The sequence below is a fragment of the Scheffersomyces coipomensis genome (assembly GCF_036884675.1).
Source record: "Scheffersomyces coipomensis strain NRRL Y-17651 chromosome Unknown DFJ63scaffold_9, whole genome shotgun sequence".
Taxonomy (NCBI): Eukaryota; Fungi; Ascomycota; class Pichiomycetes; order Serinales; family Debaryomycetaceae; genus Scheffersomyces; species Scheffersomyces coipomensis.
The window spans coordinates 81,982-100,370 of NW_027042900.1; the positions used below are offsets into that span (position 1 = coordinate 81,982).

Consider the following 18,389-nt stretch of genomic DNA (forward strand, 5'->3'; position numbering starts at 1 on the left):
GTGACGATTTGTAGATTGATTTAAATTTCGCAAACATCACAAAATTGTCAGGGGGTAAGTCAATAAAAATATGAACAACAAACATGTAACAGATTAAATCATATTCTATTCTTTACATGGTTGGTTATTTTAATGTGGATTTTTTCCATAGTGTTTATTGATGGATGTCCTAGTGATACATGTTGAGAAAACTTTGGTCTATGTCTCTACAAGAGATCTAACATTATGATTATATTTAGGACTTTTCTTTTGAAAAGTATCATTTACTAACATAGGAGTTACTATGGATTTCTAATCTAAGTTACATTATTTAAATATATATATTATTTTATACAATCAATTTAATGATGAAATATTGTAGAAATTGATGTCAAAATTTATGTGATATCAGGGGTATCAAGGGGGAGTATCAAGAAAAAACTAATCTTAAAGTGAACAAATTTAGTATTACTCTTTTAAACAGGATTCATTCGTATCTTCAAACAATGTTGTTATATGTGAAGGATTTTATCATAGATTTGAAGCTTAGCTAACTTATCATCTATTTAGGTTTAATGTTACTAACCCCTTCGGTATAGCCATCGATGTATTTTATAATGTGCATATTGCGGATCATATTGAGATTAGTTGTATTGCCGTGAAATAGTCAACTGAATCTGAGTGAATGACTTTAAATATCGTTTTAAAACATCTAACTTAAGTTAATTATCTATTTAGGTTGATTTTGGGATTATATCCTCTAGTTTTACTAACTATAGTTGATGATTATACTAAGTATATTATGGTTATTTGTGTAACGGATAAGCTAATATTGTTTATAATATTTACGATGTGAAAGATATAATATATTTATGTGAGATCTATTAAGGCATTTGCCTATTGTTAATATACATTATTTATACATATTCATTTGAAGATGTAATTGCAGTCTTATTCTATACAGAGGGATCTGTAAATTATAAAATTATAGATTAAAAAATTATAAATAGAGATTGAAATGTCTCCATTAACACTTTTGAATTCTACAAATAATCATTCCAAGGTTTCATAAATAAACCTAATGTCATAATTCAGTTTTGTTTTTTTGAAGTAATTCAGCGTTTCTTTGTTTGAAACGATAATCGATTTCTAATTGTAAATTAACGTGAATTTGTTTAATTAATTTCTAACATTATGATTATCTATTTAGGCAAAAATTAACTGATTTAGCATGATTCTGTTTAAAGTTATAATAAATATAATTCCAAGTTTTTGTTAAGATCATAACATCTATTTAGAATTCTTTACTAACTTTAGTTATTATAGTTTAACTTTAATATATATATATTCATTTATGTAATTTATGATAAATATTGTAGATGCTCTCTCTTAATCAGGGGTACACCCAAAAAAACTAAAGTTTAGAATATTATTAACTCAAGAGTTACCACTTGAAAAGGATTTTCACTTAGCATCAAATCAAGAGTTATATTAAATGCTGAAGAAATTTATTTTAACATATTCTGATTACTTCTTCTTTAGTTACTATGTTTTCTACGAGGATAGAACTATTATGGTTATTCGTTATATTTACTATTAACTCATGATTGACATATATTATCTATTTAGGTTTCATGGTACTAACTAAAGATAGCAATAGGGATTGTGTCAAATTTGAAAACAGTTCTGAATTGAAAAGGAACATCATATGTTCAATAGAGGACAAGGTAAATTGAGTGATAAATTGAATTCTATTATTTATTAATTATTTTATATGATCTAGGATATGATTTACTAACTAATAGGTCTATAATTCAGAAATGTAATGATTACTTCTGTCTAATTAAGAAGTAGGATAAGTCAAGTGGAAACGTTACCTTAATTGATATAATATACAGTGTTTTATAAAATGAAAAATATTTAATATGTAATTGTAATTGTAGAGCTGTTGTTAAATTTAAAGGAGAAAGGGATAGGGATAGCGATGGCGATGGGAATGAGGATGTGGGATGAAAATTTATAGAGAGATAAAAATAAAAAAGTCTGGGGAAAGGAAAATTGGATAATTAAACAATAGAGACAACTTGATCTTTACCGGCTTGGTTTCAATTACAACCCCTACGGAGTTGTTTAACTTAATATTTTGACGTTTAATATTCAATATAGTGAATTACTTACTAACCAACTTTTAAGTAATTTTCATATCAAATAAAGGTCCTTAACTACCAACTTATTAGAATAGAGATCAGATGTCCTGTTACAAAATAATAAAAGGTTGTTTCAAGTGATAAACAAAATGAAAAAGAAATTTTAACCATTATCAAAACTGACACATTCAAAAACTATAAATAGATCAAAATTCCTCCTATCCAATATTCAACTTTGAAATTTATTTTAAATCAATATCCTAAAATTAATATGGAAAATACTAATATTAGAATATTTCGACCATTTTCTTTTCTTATTGTAGATAACGTTTAATTTTCAATTTAGAGATTTACTTACTAACAAACTTTTAGGTTCCGAATAAGGTAATTAATATTATTGCTTGAAATGAAATAAAAATATCTTTGACGTTAGTAGTAGCAAAATTTTAATATATATATATAATTACAACTTATAATAATAATTATTGTAGATAGATTCAGATTAGAGAGTTTAATGTTTGTTGAATCTTAATAGGTGTTGTAGCAACCATTCATATGAAGTAAAAGCATACGTCTCATAATAATAATGATTAGGTCACTATTAGTTTAAAAAAATTTATGTAAGACGTTTCAGATATGACCCAATATTTATTTCTTCGATTTGAAACACATTATTTTGAAATATAAATATATGTAATATTCCCGTTTAATTTTTATTTACAGCATATCGATATGTTGGGATTATTATATTATGTTATGAAGACCTTAGATTTCTCGTTATTGCTTTTGATTTCATTGATAATGTTTATTATTAATTATAGGATATTTACTTACTAACATACATTTAGGCTCCAACCAAATTTCCAAATAAGGTAAAATTCAATAAAGTGTGAAATAACCTTAAAATATTGAATTGTAGTATATAGTTAATATAAATATTATTAAATTTTATAATCGTATTCATTTACTTTGTAGAGTAATACTTGATGTTTATTCTCTGTCTTGATGAACCAATCACATCAGTAATGATCAAGATGCGAAACACACGTAAGATTAAAACTAATAAGCATAAACATTGAATCATATGTATGAAACTCTAGAGATGTTGTTTCAAATATGAAACATTATATATCGTACATGAAAATTTTTCAACTCACTATTTACAACTATAAATAGATGGTATATCTCCCCTTTAAAGGTTTATATTGAAAAGAATAGTATATTGGTGTGTACATCGGGTAAATATTTGTGGATCCTAGAGTATAAATATCAGGGTGGTGGAAATATATTGTCTAACTAGTGATTAAAAATTGTCATTCATTTTTTCATATGGCTTGTATCTGTCATTGTTTAATAACTTCTAACATTTCATTTAATATAGGAAATTTTCATACTAACTTTTAGGTTTCAAATGTAGATTGAAATTTTTTGATTTCAAATTGTAGTGTATAGTTAATATATTTTATTATTATTAAATTTTATCTTCATAGTTATTTTAGTTTGTAGGAAAGAAGGAGGGTGACTCTAATGCATGTGAGTACATCTTAGGGAAAATATGAACCAGTAGTCATATGGTATGAAGGTCACTTATTCTAAGAATAATGAATGATTCAATCATATGATCATGTTTCAGAATATCGATGAGTTTAAAAATTATTAGAGACGACGGATTAATATTTATTACTTTTAAAAAAATCTGAAACATTCTATTTATTCTATTTCCACATATAAATAGATGTGATATCTCCTCTAAACATGATAATTTCTAAAAGTTTTGTTACAATGGTTAGACTTTGTATTATCTTTAATGGTGTTAAGAAGAAGATCCCTCCGTTTACATTGAATATATGTTCTTATAATTTACAATGCTTAATCTAGGAAATATACTAACTTTTAGGAGTAAAAAAAGTTGTAGTTATATATTTTAATGTATACATTTGTATTATTATTATTATGGTGTTTCAGAAATTGTAGTGATGTGTGTGTAGACGACGACGATGACCTTTTTCGCATTTAAAAAATAATCCATGATCATTTTCGCAGTCATTATAAAATATTTTATCAAGAGAGATACGATAAGGATTAAATTGTATTTAGTAACTTTTAGGAACATATTTATTAACTTTTAATATACATCTTATAAAAACTTATAAAAACATTACATTATTGTAGATTTGTAAAATATAGTAGTAAATACGATCATTAAAGTCACTATTTTGTTCGTTCAAATTAAATAGAAAATAAAAATTCTGAAACACTCAACTAATTTTAAATCATCATATAAATAGATCCAAAATATCTCCATTTTTATTTAGATTTAATTCCCTTCGTTAAAGTTTAAGTTTATAACCTTCGTTCCAAGATATACATAGATATACTAAGAAATAATATACTACGCTGTGGTCAATTGTAAAGTTTCCCTGAGAACTGTTTTTGGTGATCTTAGCTTACTTATTATAAATTATAGGATTTATTACTAACATTATTTAGGATATTTATAGATTTATAGATTTAAATAAACATTTATAAAATCAATTTACACATCTTTTAAAAAATGTAGGTTATAACTATACTTTAAGTATTAACTAGGTATGATTATGTATGTTGAGGTTAGTTGCGAATATGATTATGAGAACCACAAAAAGAATTTTTTATCAACGTATAAATAGAGCAAGATATTCCCTTTGAAATTAAAAATTTCAATTTTTGTTAATGAAAGTAACTTGTTTTACTTTTCCAATGGCTCGTTCTATTCGCTCGTTATGTAAAGGAGAGTAGGTTGGCGTTAATACTAACCTGACGTGAATTATAGGACTTTCAGCCTCTTACTGACTCTTTAGGAATTTAAATTTAATATACAATAATTTTATAAAGATAATAATATAATTTCAAACATGTAATGTAGACTTGTAAAATAACTAAAATAATGGAAATAATATGAGAAGTCGTAATTTGTACAAATAAAATGATTGATAATTAACCTACTCAAATAAGCACGACGTATCATAATATTCGAGTTGGTTAAATTTAAGATTATTTTCATCGATTCTTCACCTTTCTTACAATTAATCAAATTTCACTCTGCCACCATGATATCTTTACCATCAATATAATAGAACTAGTAACGGCCGAACTATTCATCATTTGTAATGAGTCTGTTGGTATACCCACCAATGATTTGAAAAAAGGTTTGGTATAAATTCTTATTTTGTTACTTCACAAGTTCTATCTCCTTCTTCCGATTTAAGGTCTATGTATATCTCCATATTTAATATTAAGGTGCTTACATTTACGATAACGGACCGTTTCCCGTAATTTAACAGATTCAATTAAAGATGGGAAGATATTGAAAAATATATAATTTTCTAAAATTCGGATCTCGAGGCGACAATTACTGGGGCTGTGGACATGGATTTAATTAAACTATTTCTTATTAAAAATGCGGAGATCAAGAGTAAAGTAAAAGCCATTTCTTTACTCCACCGAACTATTCATTTAGTGACAATCCAAGAAGGTTATTTCCCATTTGGTGTAATCTAACATTACTTAAAAATTAAAGCCTTTCAAAATTGAATTGTTCGCTGGATGGCTGAAAATAAAAGATTTTTTTTCCGAAGTTGTACATACCGGTGTTTCCTAAATGGGATAATTGCCGGGATCTAACAAGCACTAAACTAAACTATAATGTATATGGTATAACATGAGAACAGCTTCTTAAACAGCCACTCATTCAACAGTTGCCCGGTTTAAGAAATAAGAATAGAGCGAACTTTATGGTTAGTTTGTCCAACCATATCATTACGGGGTTACTTCATCTAGAAAATCAAATTACTGCTAAAAATTACTAGTAGTAGTAATCGTGAATAATGATCTTAATAATGATTTCATAGTCATAATTGTATAAGGTAATCGGAAGTGAATCTGTGTTATATGTTTAATTAAACCAATTGACGGTATAGTTCTTGAGCTATCATTTTGTTGAAGTATAAAAATACTGCCAAATCACTTATGAATATCGTCAATATTTTTTATTTTGATTCTATTATTATCGATTAATAACAAACAATTAATACCAACAACAACAACAACAACAAATATGTCAAACTCTGTTCCTGCTCAATTCTCTGGTTTCGCTGCTTATGGTCCTGAAACTTGGAATGAAACTCATTTAGTTCATTATGAACCTAAAAAATTCTTACCGGAAGATATCACCATTAAGATCAAAGCATGTGGTGTTTGTGGTAGTGATTGTCATCAAATCAAAGGTAATTGGGGTCCTCATCCAAGATCTGATTTAGTAGTTGGTCATGAAATAATTGGTGAAGTAGTTGAAGTTGGTTCAGCTGTAACTAAACATAAATTAGGTGATATTGTTGGAGTTGGAGCTCAATCTAATAGTTGTGGTGAATGTGATAGATGTTTATCCAATAATGAACAATATTGTCCTAAACATGTTTTCACTTATGGAACTGTTGATTTCAAAGCGGATAATTATGTTACTCAAGGTGGATATGCTTCTCATATTAGATTAAATGCTCATTATGCTGCTTCAATTCCAACTAATTTAGATATCAATGCCGCTGCTCCTTTATTATGTGGTGGATTAACGGTTTATTCTCCTATTGTTAGAAATGCGGGATATGATTTATCTAATAAAACAATTGGGATTGTCGGTATTGGAGGACTTGGATCTATGGCAATTCAAATTGCCAAAGCTTTAGGGGCTAAGAAAATTTATGCATTTTCAAGATCTGATACTAAAAAAGCAGATGCATTAGGTTTAGGAGCGGATGAATTAATTGCTACTAAAGAGAAACCATTTTGGTTTAAGGAACATTTTAATGAATTTGATTTCATTCTTAATTGTGCTAATTCGGGTAAAGGTGCAAATTTAGATCCATATATTTTAGTATTAAAATTAAGTGGAATTTTCGTTAATGTTTCTGCTCCCCCTGTTAATGAAAAATTACAATTTAGTGCATTCCCTATGATTTCAAATGGTGGAACTGTTAAAGCTTCTGCTATTGGATCTATGAAAGAAGCGGATGAATTATTGAAATTATTTGCTGATAAGGGGTTATCACCATGGATTGAAAAAATTCCAATCAGTGCTAAAGGTGTTAATCAAGTTCTTACTAGAATTAATGACAGTAATGTTAGATATAGATTTGTCTTGACTGATTTTGAAAATGCCTTTAATTAGATTTTATCTAAAAACTTGACTGTAAAGTCTTTTTTTTTTTAATAATAGTATTTAAATAATCTAAATAAATTAAAATATATGGTTTTAGAATTAATAAAGAAAGTTGCAAAAAGGGTGAGGTCATAGTTATAAAATTGTGGTACAAAATGAAATTTAAAGCGTCAAAATATAAATAGATCAAACATTTCCCCTTTCAATTTTATGAGAATTAAAAATTGGGGTTGTAGCACGCTGTTAATAGTTTTTAGTATACCAATTGGCCTTTCTGCTATAGAATTGTGTTGTGGAGAGTATGTGAGAGTTATTACTAACTTTCTAGGATAGAATTTAAATTTAATATATATAATTTTTATAAAGATAGTAATAATATAATGTAGACTTGTAAAATAAAGCAATTGATGTGAAATGAGAAGTAGTAATTTAATATAACGCAACGAATCAAATTGCATAATTCAGATTGTATTACTATGAAATAATGGTATAAGCCATGTATAATAACACAAGACTATTAAGTGATTGTTTTGAAGTTTTGTGTAGGAGAGAGATCAAAAATTTCATTCTGATACAAATCAAAACTGAACATGGCAGTTGATTTAGATACTATCACTACTTCTAGGTAATCAACCCTGAGTTCTAATAACGTTTATTGTTTAGGTTTGATTTGTATTGATTTGTATTGTAATATGATGATTGTAATTATAAATTGGGTTAACTATAGATCAAATCCCTAAACAGGTACACACTCATAGTTAAGGAATAATTCACAAAAACACGAAATCAAAAAATGACAACAAACAAAAAATTTCTTTTTATTTAAAGAGAGAGAGAGAGGCTATAAACTAATTGGTAAAATTACACGACTCATTTTAAAAAAATTGTTTTTTTTTTGAACCATCAGACTTTAAACAAAAGAAAAGCAATATAACCCTTACCACTTTAACTATCAACACCACATTTATCATTCATCCAAATCATTAAACTTTCATATCATCAACATATCATATAGTCATATACATCGAACTATATCCATCCATCCATCCTAATCTATTTGATCCATCCATCTATTTCATCACCACACCACCATTCTATTTATTTATACCCCCTCCTTCCTTCGTTCGTTCTTTATTAGTATCCTATTAATAGATCTCCATACACATTCAATTCAATTCATTTCATCATCATCATCATCATCCTAACTTAATAAACTCAGTCATTCGTTACAATACACACATACCCACCCTCCATCATAACACATCATGCATTTCATATCGATAATAATAACCTTATTATCCCTATATCTTTCTTCATCATTAGCTGATGTATCCATAGCTTCTCCTTCAGCAGGGGATAGTTATTCTGGTTCAGGAGGTGCAGCCGTCATTGATGTTAAATGGGTCGATGATGCTGTTTCCGGTTCAGATACTTTTTCCTTAACCAATGCTCAAACTTATACTATATTATTATGTACTGGTTCAAATTTACAAATTCAATGTGATAATAATAATCCATTATTATCAAATGAAGCTGTTCCATCAGATTCTTATTCTGTAAGTATCAAAAATACTCTTTATCCTAATGGTTATTATTTCTTACAAGTTTATACTGTTTTCCTTCAAAAAGCTACCACCACTCATTATTCCGGAAGATTTCAATTAACTGGTATGCAAGGTCCAACTTCAACTTGGAAAGTTACAGTTACCGGTGCTGGTCCAGCTGCTCAAACTTCAGGTGGAAATGCCGTTACCACTACTTATAATTCAGCATCTTTCAGTATTCCATATACTTTACAAACTGGTCTTACCAGATTTGCTCCCATGCAAACTCAACCTGGATCTAAAGTTACTGCTACTACATGGTCAATAAGATATCCTACCAGTTCAGTCACATTATTTTCCACTCAAGCTGGTTCACCGGTAGTTTATTCCACCATCACTCCAGGATGGGATTATACTCCAAGTTCATTAGTTAATTGGGCCACAGTTGCAACTTATCCAAATTATTATTATCCTGCTTCAAGTAGAGTTAGTAAAGCAAGTTTAAGTAGTGCCACTAAGAAAAAGAGATGGTTGGATTAAAATCAGTAGGTACCAACTATGTTTCATTCATTTGGTTGTGTCTTTGTAAAATAGGTTAAAAATAATTATTTCTTTTCGTATTATTGTTATTCTTGTTGTTTTTTTATATATATAAATCTAATATTGGTTGACTTTTTTTTTTAATATAGTTTTATACATATTTTAATTTAACTAGTGTGTTGTAAGGCTCAATTTTTGGTTAGGGAGACAAATAAAATAAAATAAAATTTATCGATAACAACTTACAACTACTTCTTATAAAGACTTTAACATAACTGACTCAAGATGTGTATGAAAAGACCAACATCACCAATAGACTCAGCATCTATACAAGATACATATGTGATAAATCCAAGACGAAATGATATAATTCCATCCATACCAATTCTAATCGATGCCCCAAGTGAACCACAAATAGATCTCAAATCTGACTTAAAACAACCATACTACGATGATATTGATGATGATGACAATATGAATGAAAAGAGAGATTTTAAATTAGATGAAGAAGAATATCTCCTCGGTACTACTCCATTGCCAACTCCAACTATTTCAAAATCAAATACGAAACGAAATCAACTTATAGTTAATCTCATGACTATTTTAATTAATTCATTAATAATGGGATTTCTTCTTTACAGGAGATATTATTCCAATTAGGTTGACTTAGATAATTCAGTGTAATTTGTGATAATGTGAATAATATACGTTTATACTCTGGTAGTATGAATTGCATTGATATTGATATTTGTAGTACTTGTAGTATGGGTTTGTGGTCTTGGCTCTTTGAACGGAATAATTTTCCCTATTTGAGAAATGCCGCTACACAAATAGTAAGAAATCTGAAAATTGCTAAAACACTATATATGATGAACTTTATCGTAAGTTTTCTTTTAATGATGTAGATTGGTATCTAGTAGTCTTTATCGATAATGTATATCAAGTCATATTGGGTATGGTTGGGGATTGTACCAATTATTTCTGCCATTCCTACTAATGATCAACAAATATTACAAGATTCTTCACAGTCAACAACTTCCCATTTATCATTTTTAGATAGTTTATATGAAGAAATCACAGGACCATCAATAATAACCCATGATCATTATCAAGAGGAAGAAGACATTGAATTGTCAGAATATGATAAACAATTTCAATTTCATCATTCCCAATATTTATCCCTTCAATCGACGTTAAAATTACCTCATGATAATTTCGTGGATGATATTGTTCTTGATCAAAATATCTTCGGTGGGATCTTAACATATGCCCATTTTCCTCATTTCAATTGTTTCAATCCTGATAATTATAATAAGGAAAAAATCGATATTGCAATTTTAGGTGCTCCCTTCGATACGGGTGTAAGTTATCGACCTGGGGCAAGATTTGGTCCAGAAGCGATCAGAAGTAATTCAAGACGACTTATGAAGGGTGTAAAGACCAGTAAGAAGAAAGCATACCCTAGAAACCCTTATGATTCGTCTACTCATAATTATACTATTATAGATTGTGGTGATGTACCATTAACTCCGTTTGATAATAGATTAGCTTTGAATCAATTATATCGAGGTCAGAATTCAATTCATACAAATTATAAATCTGATAATGGTAATATTCCCAAGATTATAACTTTAGGTGGAGATCATACAATAACTCTTATGCCATTAAAATCGATTTCAAATCATTTAAATCAAGCCATTACTATTTTCCATTTCGATAGTCATATTGATACTTGGAATCCTAAAATTTTAGGCGGTGGGATCTCGAATTATATGTCTTTGAATCATGGAACTTTCTTACATTATGCTCATGAAAAGGGGTATATCGCTACCGAGGGGAATTATCATATTGGAATGCGAGCACCGTTGATTGATGAAGTATATGATCATGAGCATGATTTAGAATGTGGATTCAATGTTATAACGGCTGATGATATTGATAAGATTGGTATTGATGGGATAATTCGAAAATTAAAATCATCCATCAAACATGACAATGATCCTATTTATATATCGGTTGATATAGATGTATTGGATCCCGCCTATGCTCCCGCTACAGGAACAATGGAAGTGGGTGGGTTCACTACTAGAGAATTATTAAGTATATTAAATGGTTTAAAGGGGATAAATCTTGTAGGAGCTGATATAGTTGAAGTAAGTCCTCCCTTTGATACCAATTCTGAAATTACAAGTTTGGCCGCAACTGCTATAATTGATAGTTTTTTAAAATTAATGATTAATTGAAGCATATGTTCCTCTCTATTATGTTTTCATATAGATTAACTATAACTATAATTAACTAGAGAATAAACATTAAACGGTTTGTAACTATTATAATCATGTCTGTCTTATAATGGGTTAATATCAATTATTAACTATGTGACTGCATATAACCATATAAGATTATCCCTTTAAAGACACCATTCATCACCTCAAAATAAAAGTTTAAAATTGTCAACTAAAACTATCAACACAACACACCACATGTAAATTTTAATTAATTAGTTAGTTAATAGTTTCTTCTTCCTCTTGTTCTTATCCCATCAATAGTTAACTTGTTCCTTCTGATCAATCATAGTTCATTAGTGTAATCCCATCCCCTTCTTCATCCTAAATTGCGAAAGGCTCATCCTTTTTCTAGACCAATTTGTAATTTACGAACTCACTCAAAAAAACACGCTAACAGAAGTAGGCTGATAGTTTTTTTTTAATTAATTAATTAGCAATTCCTATCTACTTTGGTTCAATCGATCATTCATTCATTCATTCATTCGCTTTATATAGGTAAGATCATAGTATCTTACAGTATCTTCTAGAGTCATTATCATCTTTGTGGTTGAATTGGATTGACATAATAAGGGGTAATCGTATCATATCATACATCCATCCCATTGTTCCCATTCCATTCCCATTAAGATTGCTTTGCTACAATTTATCCAATTTGACAACACCAATTATTTTTCATCAATCAATCAATCAATCAATCATCTTGAACTCACTCTTCATCATCTCAATCTATCCATCTTCCAACCCCCCTTCACCCTTATTCTATCGCTTTTAATAATTTTCTTGGTTACGGTGCACAAAGCAGACCAACAACAACAACATCAATTTTGAAAACAACACAAAATTAATTTAAGCCATACATACACCACCCCACACATCACTTCACTTTTAATAAATAGTAAACAAATAGAATTATTCATTCTATCTACTTATCAACTTATCCAACTCATACATTCTCATCATGTCACATCGAGATTTAACCTTGAATTCTCCAAGAAATCCTCCTCCTCCTCCCGTGGATAATTCCACTCAAAGTAATAATCCATTTGAAGTAGAAGAATCAAGTTCTTATGATTCAAGACAACCTTCAACCACTTCTTCTTCATCTGGTCGCGAAGAAGATGTCATTCATAATCAATATGGAAGACCTTTCAATGCTTATACTAGAAATGAAACTCCCAATACAAGATTACTTTATAATGATAGTTCATCTTCTGAAGATCCAATACCACCTAATAAAATAAATTCATCCATGGTGAATTCCGCTAGTGTTTCAAGTAATATGACTTCAAATTCAAATTATTATCGTAGTAAATTAGATAATACTCAAATCCAACAACCTACGGAATTTACAAGATATCCCGGTATAACTGGTTCAAGAGTGGTATCTCAAACTTCATTATCAAATCTTAATCCTCATAGTGAAAAATATTCCGGTACAAATGTTAAAACGGAAAATAATAATGATACATCTTCATTAACTTCAAATCCATTTTCTTATGAATTAAGTCCATTTGGAGGATATCCTGCTTCTTCATTTCCATTACATATTGAAGATAAAGAACCAGATGATTATTTACATAATCCTGATCCGTTAGCAGATGCAGATTATGATAAAAATCGATTCATTTATGATATAAAACATATTGATAGAAGATCATTTGGTGGTGTATTTGGGTTAGTCGCATTAGTCATTGGATGTCTTTGTTTATTTGTTTTATTACCCGTTCTTACCTTTTCCGGTATAACAGTTCATTATGTTCCTCAAACTTATGAAATCTTAACTCAATATCATTATCCATTATTATCATCGATTAGAACCAGTTTAATTGATCCTGATACTCCTCAATCAGCTTTAACTATCCCAGTTAGAGATGGATCAACTTGGAATTTAGTCTTTAGTGATGAATTTAATGTTGAAGGAAGAACCTTTTATGCAGGTGATGATCAATTCTTTACTGCTCCTGATTTGAATTATGCTGCTACTAAAGATTTAGAATGGTATGATCCTGATGCAGTTACAACTGCTAATGGTACCTTAAATTTAAGATTTGATGCTTATCAAAATCATGATTTATTTTATAGATCAGGTATGGTTCAAACTTGGAATCAATTTTGTTTTACTCAAGGTAGAATTGATTTTTCAGCTCGTTTACCTAATTATGGTAATATTTCAGGTTTATGGCCTGGATTATGGACTATGGGTAATCTTGGTAGACCGGGATATTTAGCTACTACTGATGGAGTTTGGCCTTATTCTTATGAAGCTTGTGATCCTGGTATTACTGCTAATCAATCATCTCCTGATGGAATTTCTTATTTACCAGGTCAAAGATTAAATAGTTGTACATGTCCAGGACAATCCCATCCAAATCCGGGTGTGGGTAGAGGTGCTCCTGAAATTGATGCTATTGAAGCTGAGATTTCAACTGATCCTGCTGGTATAAAACCAAATTTAGGTGTAGCATCTCAATCAGTTCAATTGGCTCCCATGGATATTTGGTATATACCTGATTATGATTTTGTTGAAATTTATAATAGTTCAGTTACAACCATGAATACTTATGCCGGTGGACCATTCCAACAAGCTTTATCAGGAACCACTACTTTAAATACAACATGGTATGAAAGAGGTGATGGTGAACATAATTTCCAAAATTATGGATTTGAATATCTTAATGATGATGATACCGGCTATATAACTTGGTATGTGGGTACTGATCCTACATTCACGATTTATTCTACTTCATTACATCCTCAAGGTAATGTTGATTGGAGAAGAATATCGAAAGAACCGATGTCAATCATTGTTAATTTCGGAATGTCAAATAGTTGGGCATATATTGATTGGCCATCACTTGTATTCCCTGCTACTTTCAGTATTGATTATGTGAGAGTTTATCAACCTGCTAATGCTACTAATGTTGGATGTGATCCAATTGATTATCCCACCTATGATTATATTCAACAACATTTGAATATTTATTATGATAATAATATAACATCATTTACGGATGGTGGATATACTTTCCCCAAGAATACTCTACTTGGATGTTCATAATATGGGTCAGGTCATTTTGTTGTATTTTTAGTATTCACAATTCAATTCAATTTAATTCAATTCAATTCTTCAGACTTTTTTAAAAGAACTTTTTTTCCTTTTTATATATTGATTTTACTTTGTTTTAGCTTTAGTTTATTTTTCTTGTTATTCATTTCTTTCATTTTTATTATTATTATTACAAATGGACAATTGGTTTTTTGAAATAGCATGTTATTATTGTAGAATATATATGTATTGAGTAAACTAACTTCTAAAGTAAGCTCCATAAACGTTCCAAATCTTTCCGATTAATTTCAATTTAATATCAATATCAAATTCATTATTATTTAATTCATTCAAATCTTTAATCCAATCCGATTTCAATGGTTTAGGAATTATATAATCGGCAATGACAATTAAATTTATAATTTCAATCAATAATTGTCCTTCATAATTATTAGCCGACTCTTCATCATCCTGATGGTGTTGGTTTAATAAGATTAATAAATTCTCAATATTATTCAACGATTTAAGACAGATCACATTGACTTGTTTACCATTGATAAAGATCGGTTTGGAACTAGTGAGGTAGGTATATAATTGATATAAGATTATCAATGATGGACTTAATGATACGAATCCAAATACTAATTGTTGCGATTTTAAAATCTTATCAATACCATTTATAGCATATCCTCCATCGACTTTTGTCTTTTGGATTTGAATTAAAATTGATCGGATTAAATTCCCTTTCACGAGTGATTTTATGGGAGTTCGAATTTGAGATTCATATTGATTCATCACAAGGGTTAAATCTCCATTTTGGATCGCATTATGAATATCAGCCGGGTTTATATCAGTAGTGGAAGTTGTGGCATTGTCTTGGACGAATTCAAGCATCATTCGTTCTAATGAATCTAAATCTGATTTTAACGATTCTTTGGTGGTGATCGATAAGGAATCATCTGATCTTAAAGTATCTAATACTTCATTTACCGGTTTTATAACCCAATTTTTAAAGAATCCAATCGTGGTATCATAAATATTAAACTTTATCCAATTTAAAATTTCATATCGATTTGAATATAATTTAAATGATTGCGAAGGTCCATAAAGTAATCCAATTAATATCACCGGCCAATATCTTGCTAATACAGATGGAATGTTTGATTGTTGATTTATCGTGGTATTGAAGTCAATAATGTTTAATAAGATACTGTTCAATCTTTGAATATCATTATCTGAAGGAGGGATTCCAGGAGATAAGATTGATTCCAAAGTAAGTAAAGTCGATTCTTTATCATTTAAATTGGTTTTGATTAATTGATCAATTTTATCAGTCTGATCATCGATTTGACTCTTTATGAAGGAAAGTTTTTGATTAATGTCATTGTTGATAAGATTTCCCGGATACTTCACGATATATTTAATTAAATCGGTATAATATTTAAAACTATTCGTCCTTATTGTTGTAATATTTAATAATGAAACAGTTGGATTATTGATAATGAAAGTAGAATAGATTGATTTCGAAATGGCTTTATATAATCGATGACTGAATTGTTTAACTCTAATCCAATTGAAATAAAGATCATGATCTTCCTCTGTGCCTTGAGTTGTTAATATCGTTAATGAATTATTAGTGGATAATTTCTCTAAATGATTAAACACTGATTGACTAAATCCATATATCTTAAACGGCAATGATTGGACCGTATAAATGATTTTATTCACATTCGAATTCTTAATACTTAACCAATAGAAATAATCATTTTTAAGTTGAAGAGTATTTAAAATGATGGAATTGGATAAATTTAACGTAGATGTTAATATCATATAATAATTGATCAATTGTAAAGTGGTACCATTAATGATCGAAACGTCATTATTATCTGCCACACTAAGGTCTAAATTAATGTTTATATCTTTCAAATTATCATAAATCGATTGTAATTTCTTGATATTTATAGTTGATATCTTATCAAATTTGAATTCTTCAATGTTTAATAAATAATATAAATCATGGAATGATTTCTGTAAGGTTTGGAATGAGACATCTTCTGCTTGGACGGGTTGTTGGGAATATACCGTCAATTCATTGGTTAAGAACTGTGTGGTAAGTTTATTGATTTCATTAAATTTGGTTTTAATTGAAAGTGATATTCGATTATTATTATTGATTTCTCGTAAGACTTTTGATGACCGATTTGTACCTGAGTAAATCCCAGGGGTTATGAATTCCATGATCAATTGGAACTATTATGAAGTATCTCAATTGATATTCAGGTATACTTGAACTGAAGAGGAAGAAGAACTAGAGAAATATGGTGTGGTTTGCTATCAATATTTAAGTTTGCTTTCCTTCTTTTTTTTTTGATGGGCCCCTCCTTGTTCCCACCTCCGCACAAAATTTTAAGATTTGGTGATACTACTTTTAAATTGTATCGTCATTGAGTTACACTTTACTATGATAAATAGTATAGATAACGTGATGTAACGAGGTTTGAATGTCTCTCCACTGGTAAGTGGAACGAAACACACCTATCTACAAGGTTAATAATAACCCATCAATGTCTGTTATAGTTATTTTTATTATTATTATAATCTGTATGAAGATCTAATTCAACTAATCATCATCTTCCCTTTTATCATCTAATACACCTGAATCTTTAATTAATAAATCAATTTCTTTATCTGACCATATTTTATGTATAACTTTACCTTCATTTACTTTTGATAAACTTAAAGTTGCAAATTCTAATTTTTCACTATTTAAATTAGATGAATCCATAGTTTTGGATAAGATTTTAATAGCTAATTCACAAGCTTCCTTTAAAGTAAAATCATCACGATAATCTTTCTTTAATAAAGTTTGAGCAGCTGAATTATTAGCTCCAATGGAGGTGGCTCTCCATCCACTATAATTACCAGATGGATTCGAACTAAATAATTGAAATTGATATCTATCATCATATCCAGCATATAAGAAACTTACCCCAAATGGTCTTAACCCACCATGTTGAGTATAACCTTGTTTAATATCACATACACGTTTAATTAAGATTTCACAAGGGATTTCTTCATTATAAGTTTTTAAATATTGTTGAGCATTAACTCTAGCATTATTAACTAAAATGGATGCATCAGCTGTCATACCTGCTACAGCACAAATCATATTATTATTAATAGCATATAATTTTTCAGCACTACCATCATTATCTAATAATTTGGAAGTAACTTTCTTTTCACAAGCTAATACAACTCCTTCAGTGGATAATATACCAATGGCAGTACCTGCTAATGAGATGGCTTCTTGAGCATATTCAACTTGATATAATCTTCCTTCAGGAGAGAAAATAGTAGTTCTGGAATCGTATCTTCTTGACATTTTATTATTATGTAGTTATATGGGAGTATCTAGATATGCGATTGAAGGAGATGAATGGAATGAAAGAATGAGATGATTAATTGGGGGGGGGGATTGATATACTTATGCAATTCGTCTGTCTTCACAAGATCTATTTAATTGGTATCTTCTTGTTTGATACTTACTATGGATATGAATTAGATAATTGATGAATTGATCAATTGTTGATTATAATCAAATTGGTGGCAATTCAAAACTTTTTTTGACCTTTTCCCACTCCAAAATCAATT

General features: G+C 29.2%; 7 protein-coding genes across 7 annotated transcripts; 5 read left to right on the forward strand and 2 right to left on the reverse strand. All coding sequences in view use genetic code 12, as the record gives it.

Annotated features, from left to right (window-relative positions):
- Window positions 1-6,222: 6,222 nt before the first annotated feature.
- On the forward strand, window positions 6,223-7,329 carry DFJ63DRAFT_337888 (NAD(P)-dependent alcohol dehydrogenase; the record flags this gene model as incomplete). Its single annotated transcript, XM_064908616.1, has 1 exon — window positions 6,223-7,329. The coding sequence occupies one exon, from the start codon at window positions 6,223-6,225 to the stop codon at window positions 7,327-7,329; it is 1,107 nt and encodes a 368-aa protein (XP_064759305.1).
- Window positions 7,330-8,181: 852 nt separating this feature from the next.
- Window positions 8,182-9,546, forward strand: KRE9 (Kre9p). The gene has a single exon (XM_064904489.1). It carries the CDS (start codon window positions 8,586-8,588, stop codon window positions 9,402-9,404), a length of 819 nt encoding a protein of 272 aa, XP_064759306.1. The 5' UTR covers window positions 8,182-8,585; the 3' UTR covers window positions 9,405-9,546.
- Window positions 9,547-9,689: 143 nt separating this feature from the next.
- DFJ63DRAFT_315806 (uncharacterized protein) lies at window positions 9,690-10,064 on the forward strand (the record flags this gene model as incomplete). Its single annotated transcript, XM_064906620.1, has 1 exon — window positions 9,690-10,064. The coding sequence occupies one exon, from the start codon at window positions 9,690-9,692 to the stop codon at window positions 10,062-10,064; it is 375 nt and encodes a 124-aa protein (XP_064759307.1).
- A 206-nt stretch (window positions 10,065-10,270) lies between these two features.
- Window positions 10,271-11,647, forward strand: AFP99 (Afp99p; the record flags this gene model as incomplete). The annotated part of the gene is made up of 2 exons (XM_064907563.1): window positions 10,271-10,285; window positions 10,520-11,647. The coding sequence occupies 2 exons, from the start codon at window positions 10,271-10,273 to the stop codon at window positions 11,645-11,647; spliced, it is 1,143 nt and encodes a 380-aa protein (XP_064759308.1).
- Window positions 11,648-13,112: 1,465 nt separating this feature from the next.
- Window positions 13,113-14,750, forward strand: SKN2 (Skn2p; the record flags this gene model as incomplete). Its single annotated transcript, XM_064907300.1, has 1 exon — window positions 13,113-14,750. A coding segment is annotated over one exon (1,638 nt), but the record flags the coding sequence as incomplete, so codon positions are not given.
- Window positions 14,751-14,952: 202 nt separating this feature from the next.
- DFJ63DRAFT_256114 (uncharacterized protein) lies at window positions 14,953-17,167 on the reverse strand. The gene has a single exon (XM_064904490.1). The coding sequence runs from the start codon at window positions 16,974-16,976 to the stop codon at window positions 14,997-14,999; it is 1,980 nt and encodes a 659-aa protein (XP_064759310.1). The 5' UTR covers window positions 16,977-17,167; the 3' UTR covers window positions 14,953-14,996.
- Window positions 17,074-18,362, reverse strand: PRE9 (proteasome core particle subunit alpha 3). Its single transcript, XM_064904488.1, has one exon. It carries the CDS (start codon window positions 18,118-18,120, stop codon window positions 17,359-17,361), a length of 762 nt encoding a protein of 253 aa, XP_064759311.1. The 5' UTR covers window positions 18,121-18,362; the 3' UTR covers window positions 17,074-17,358.
- Window positions 18,363-18,389: the final 27 nt, after the last annotated feature.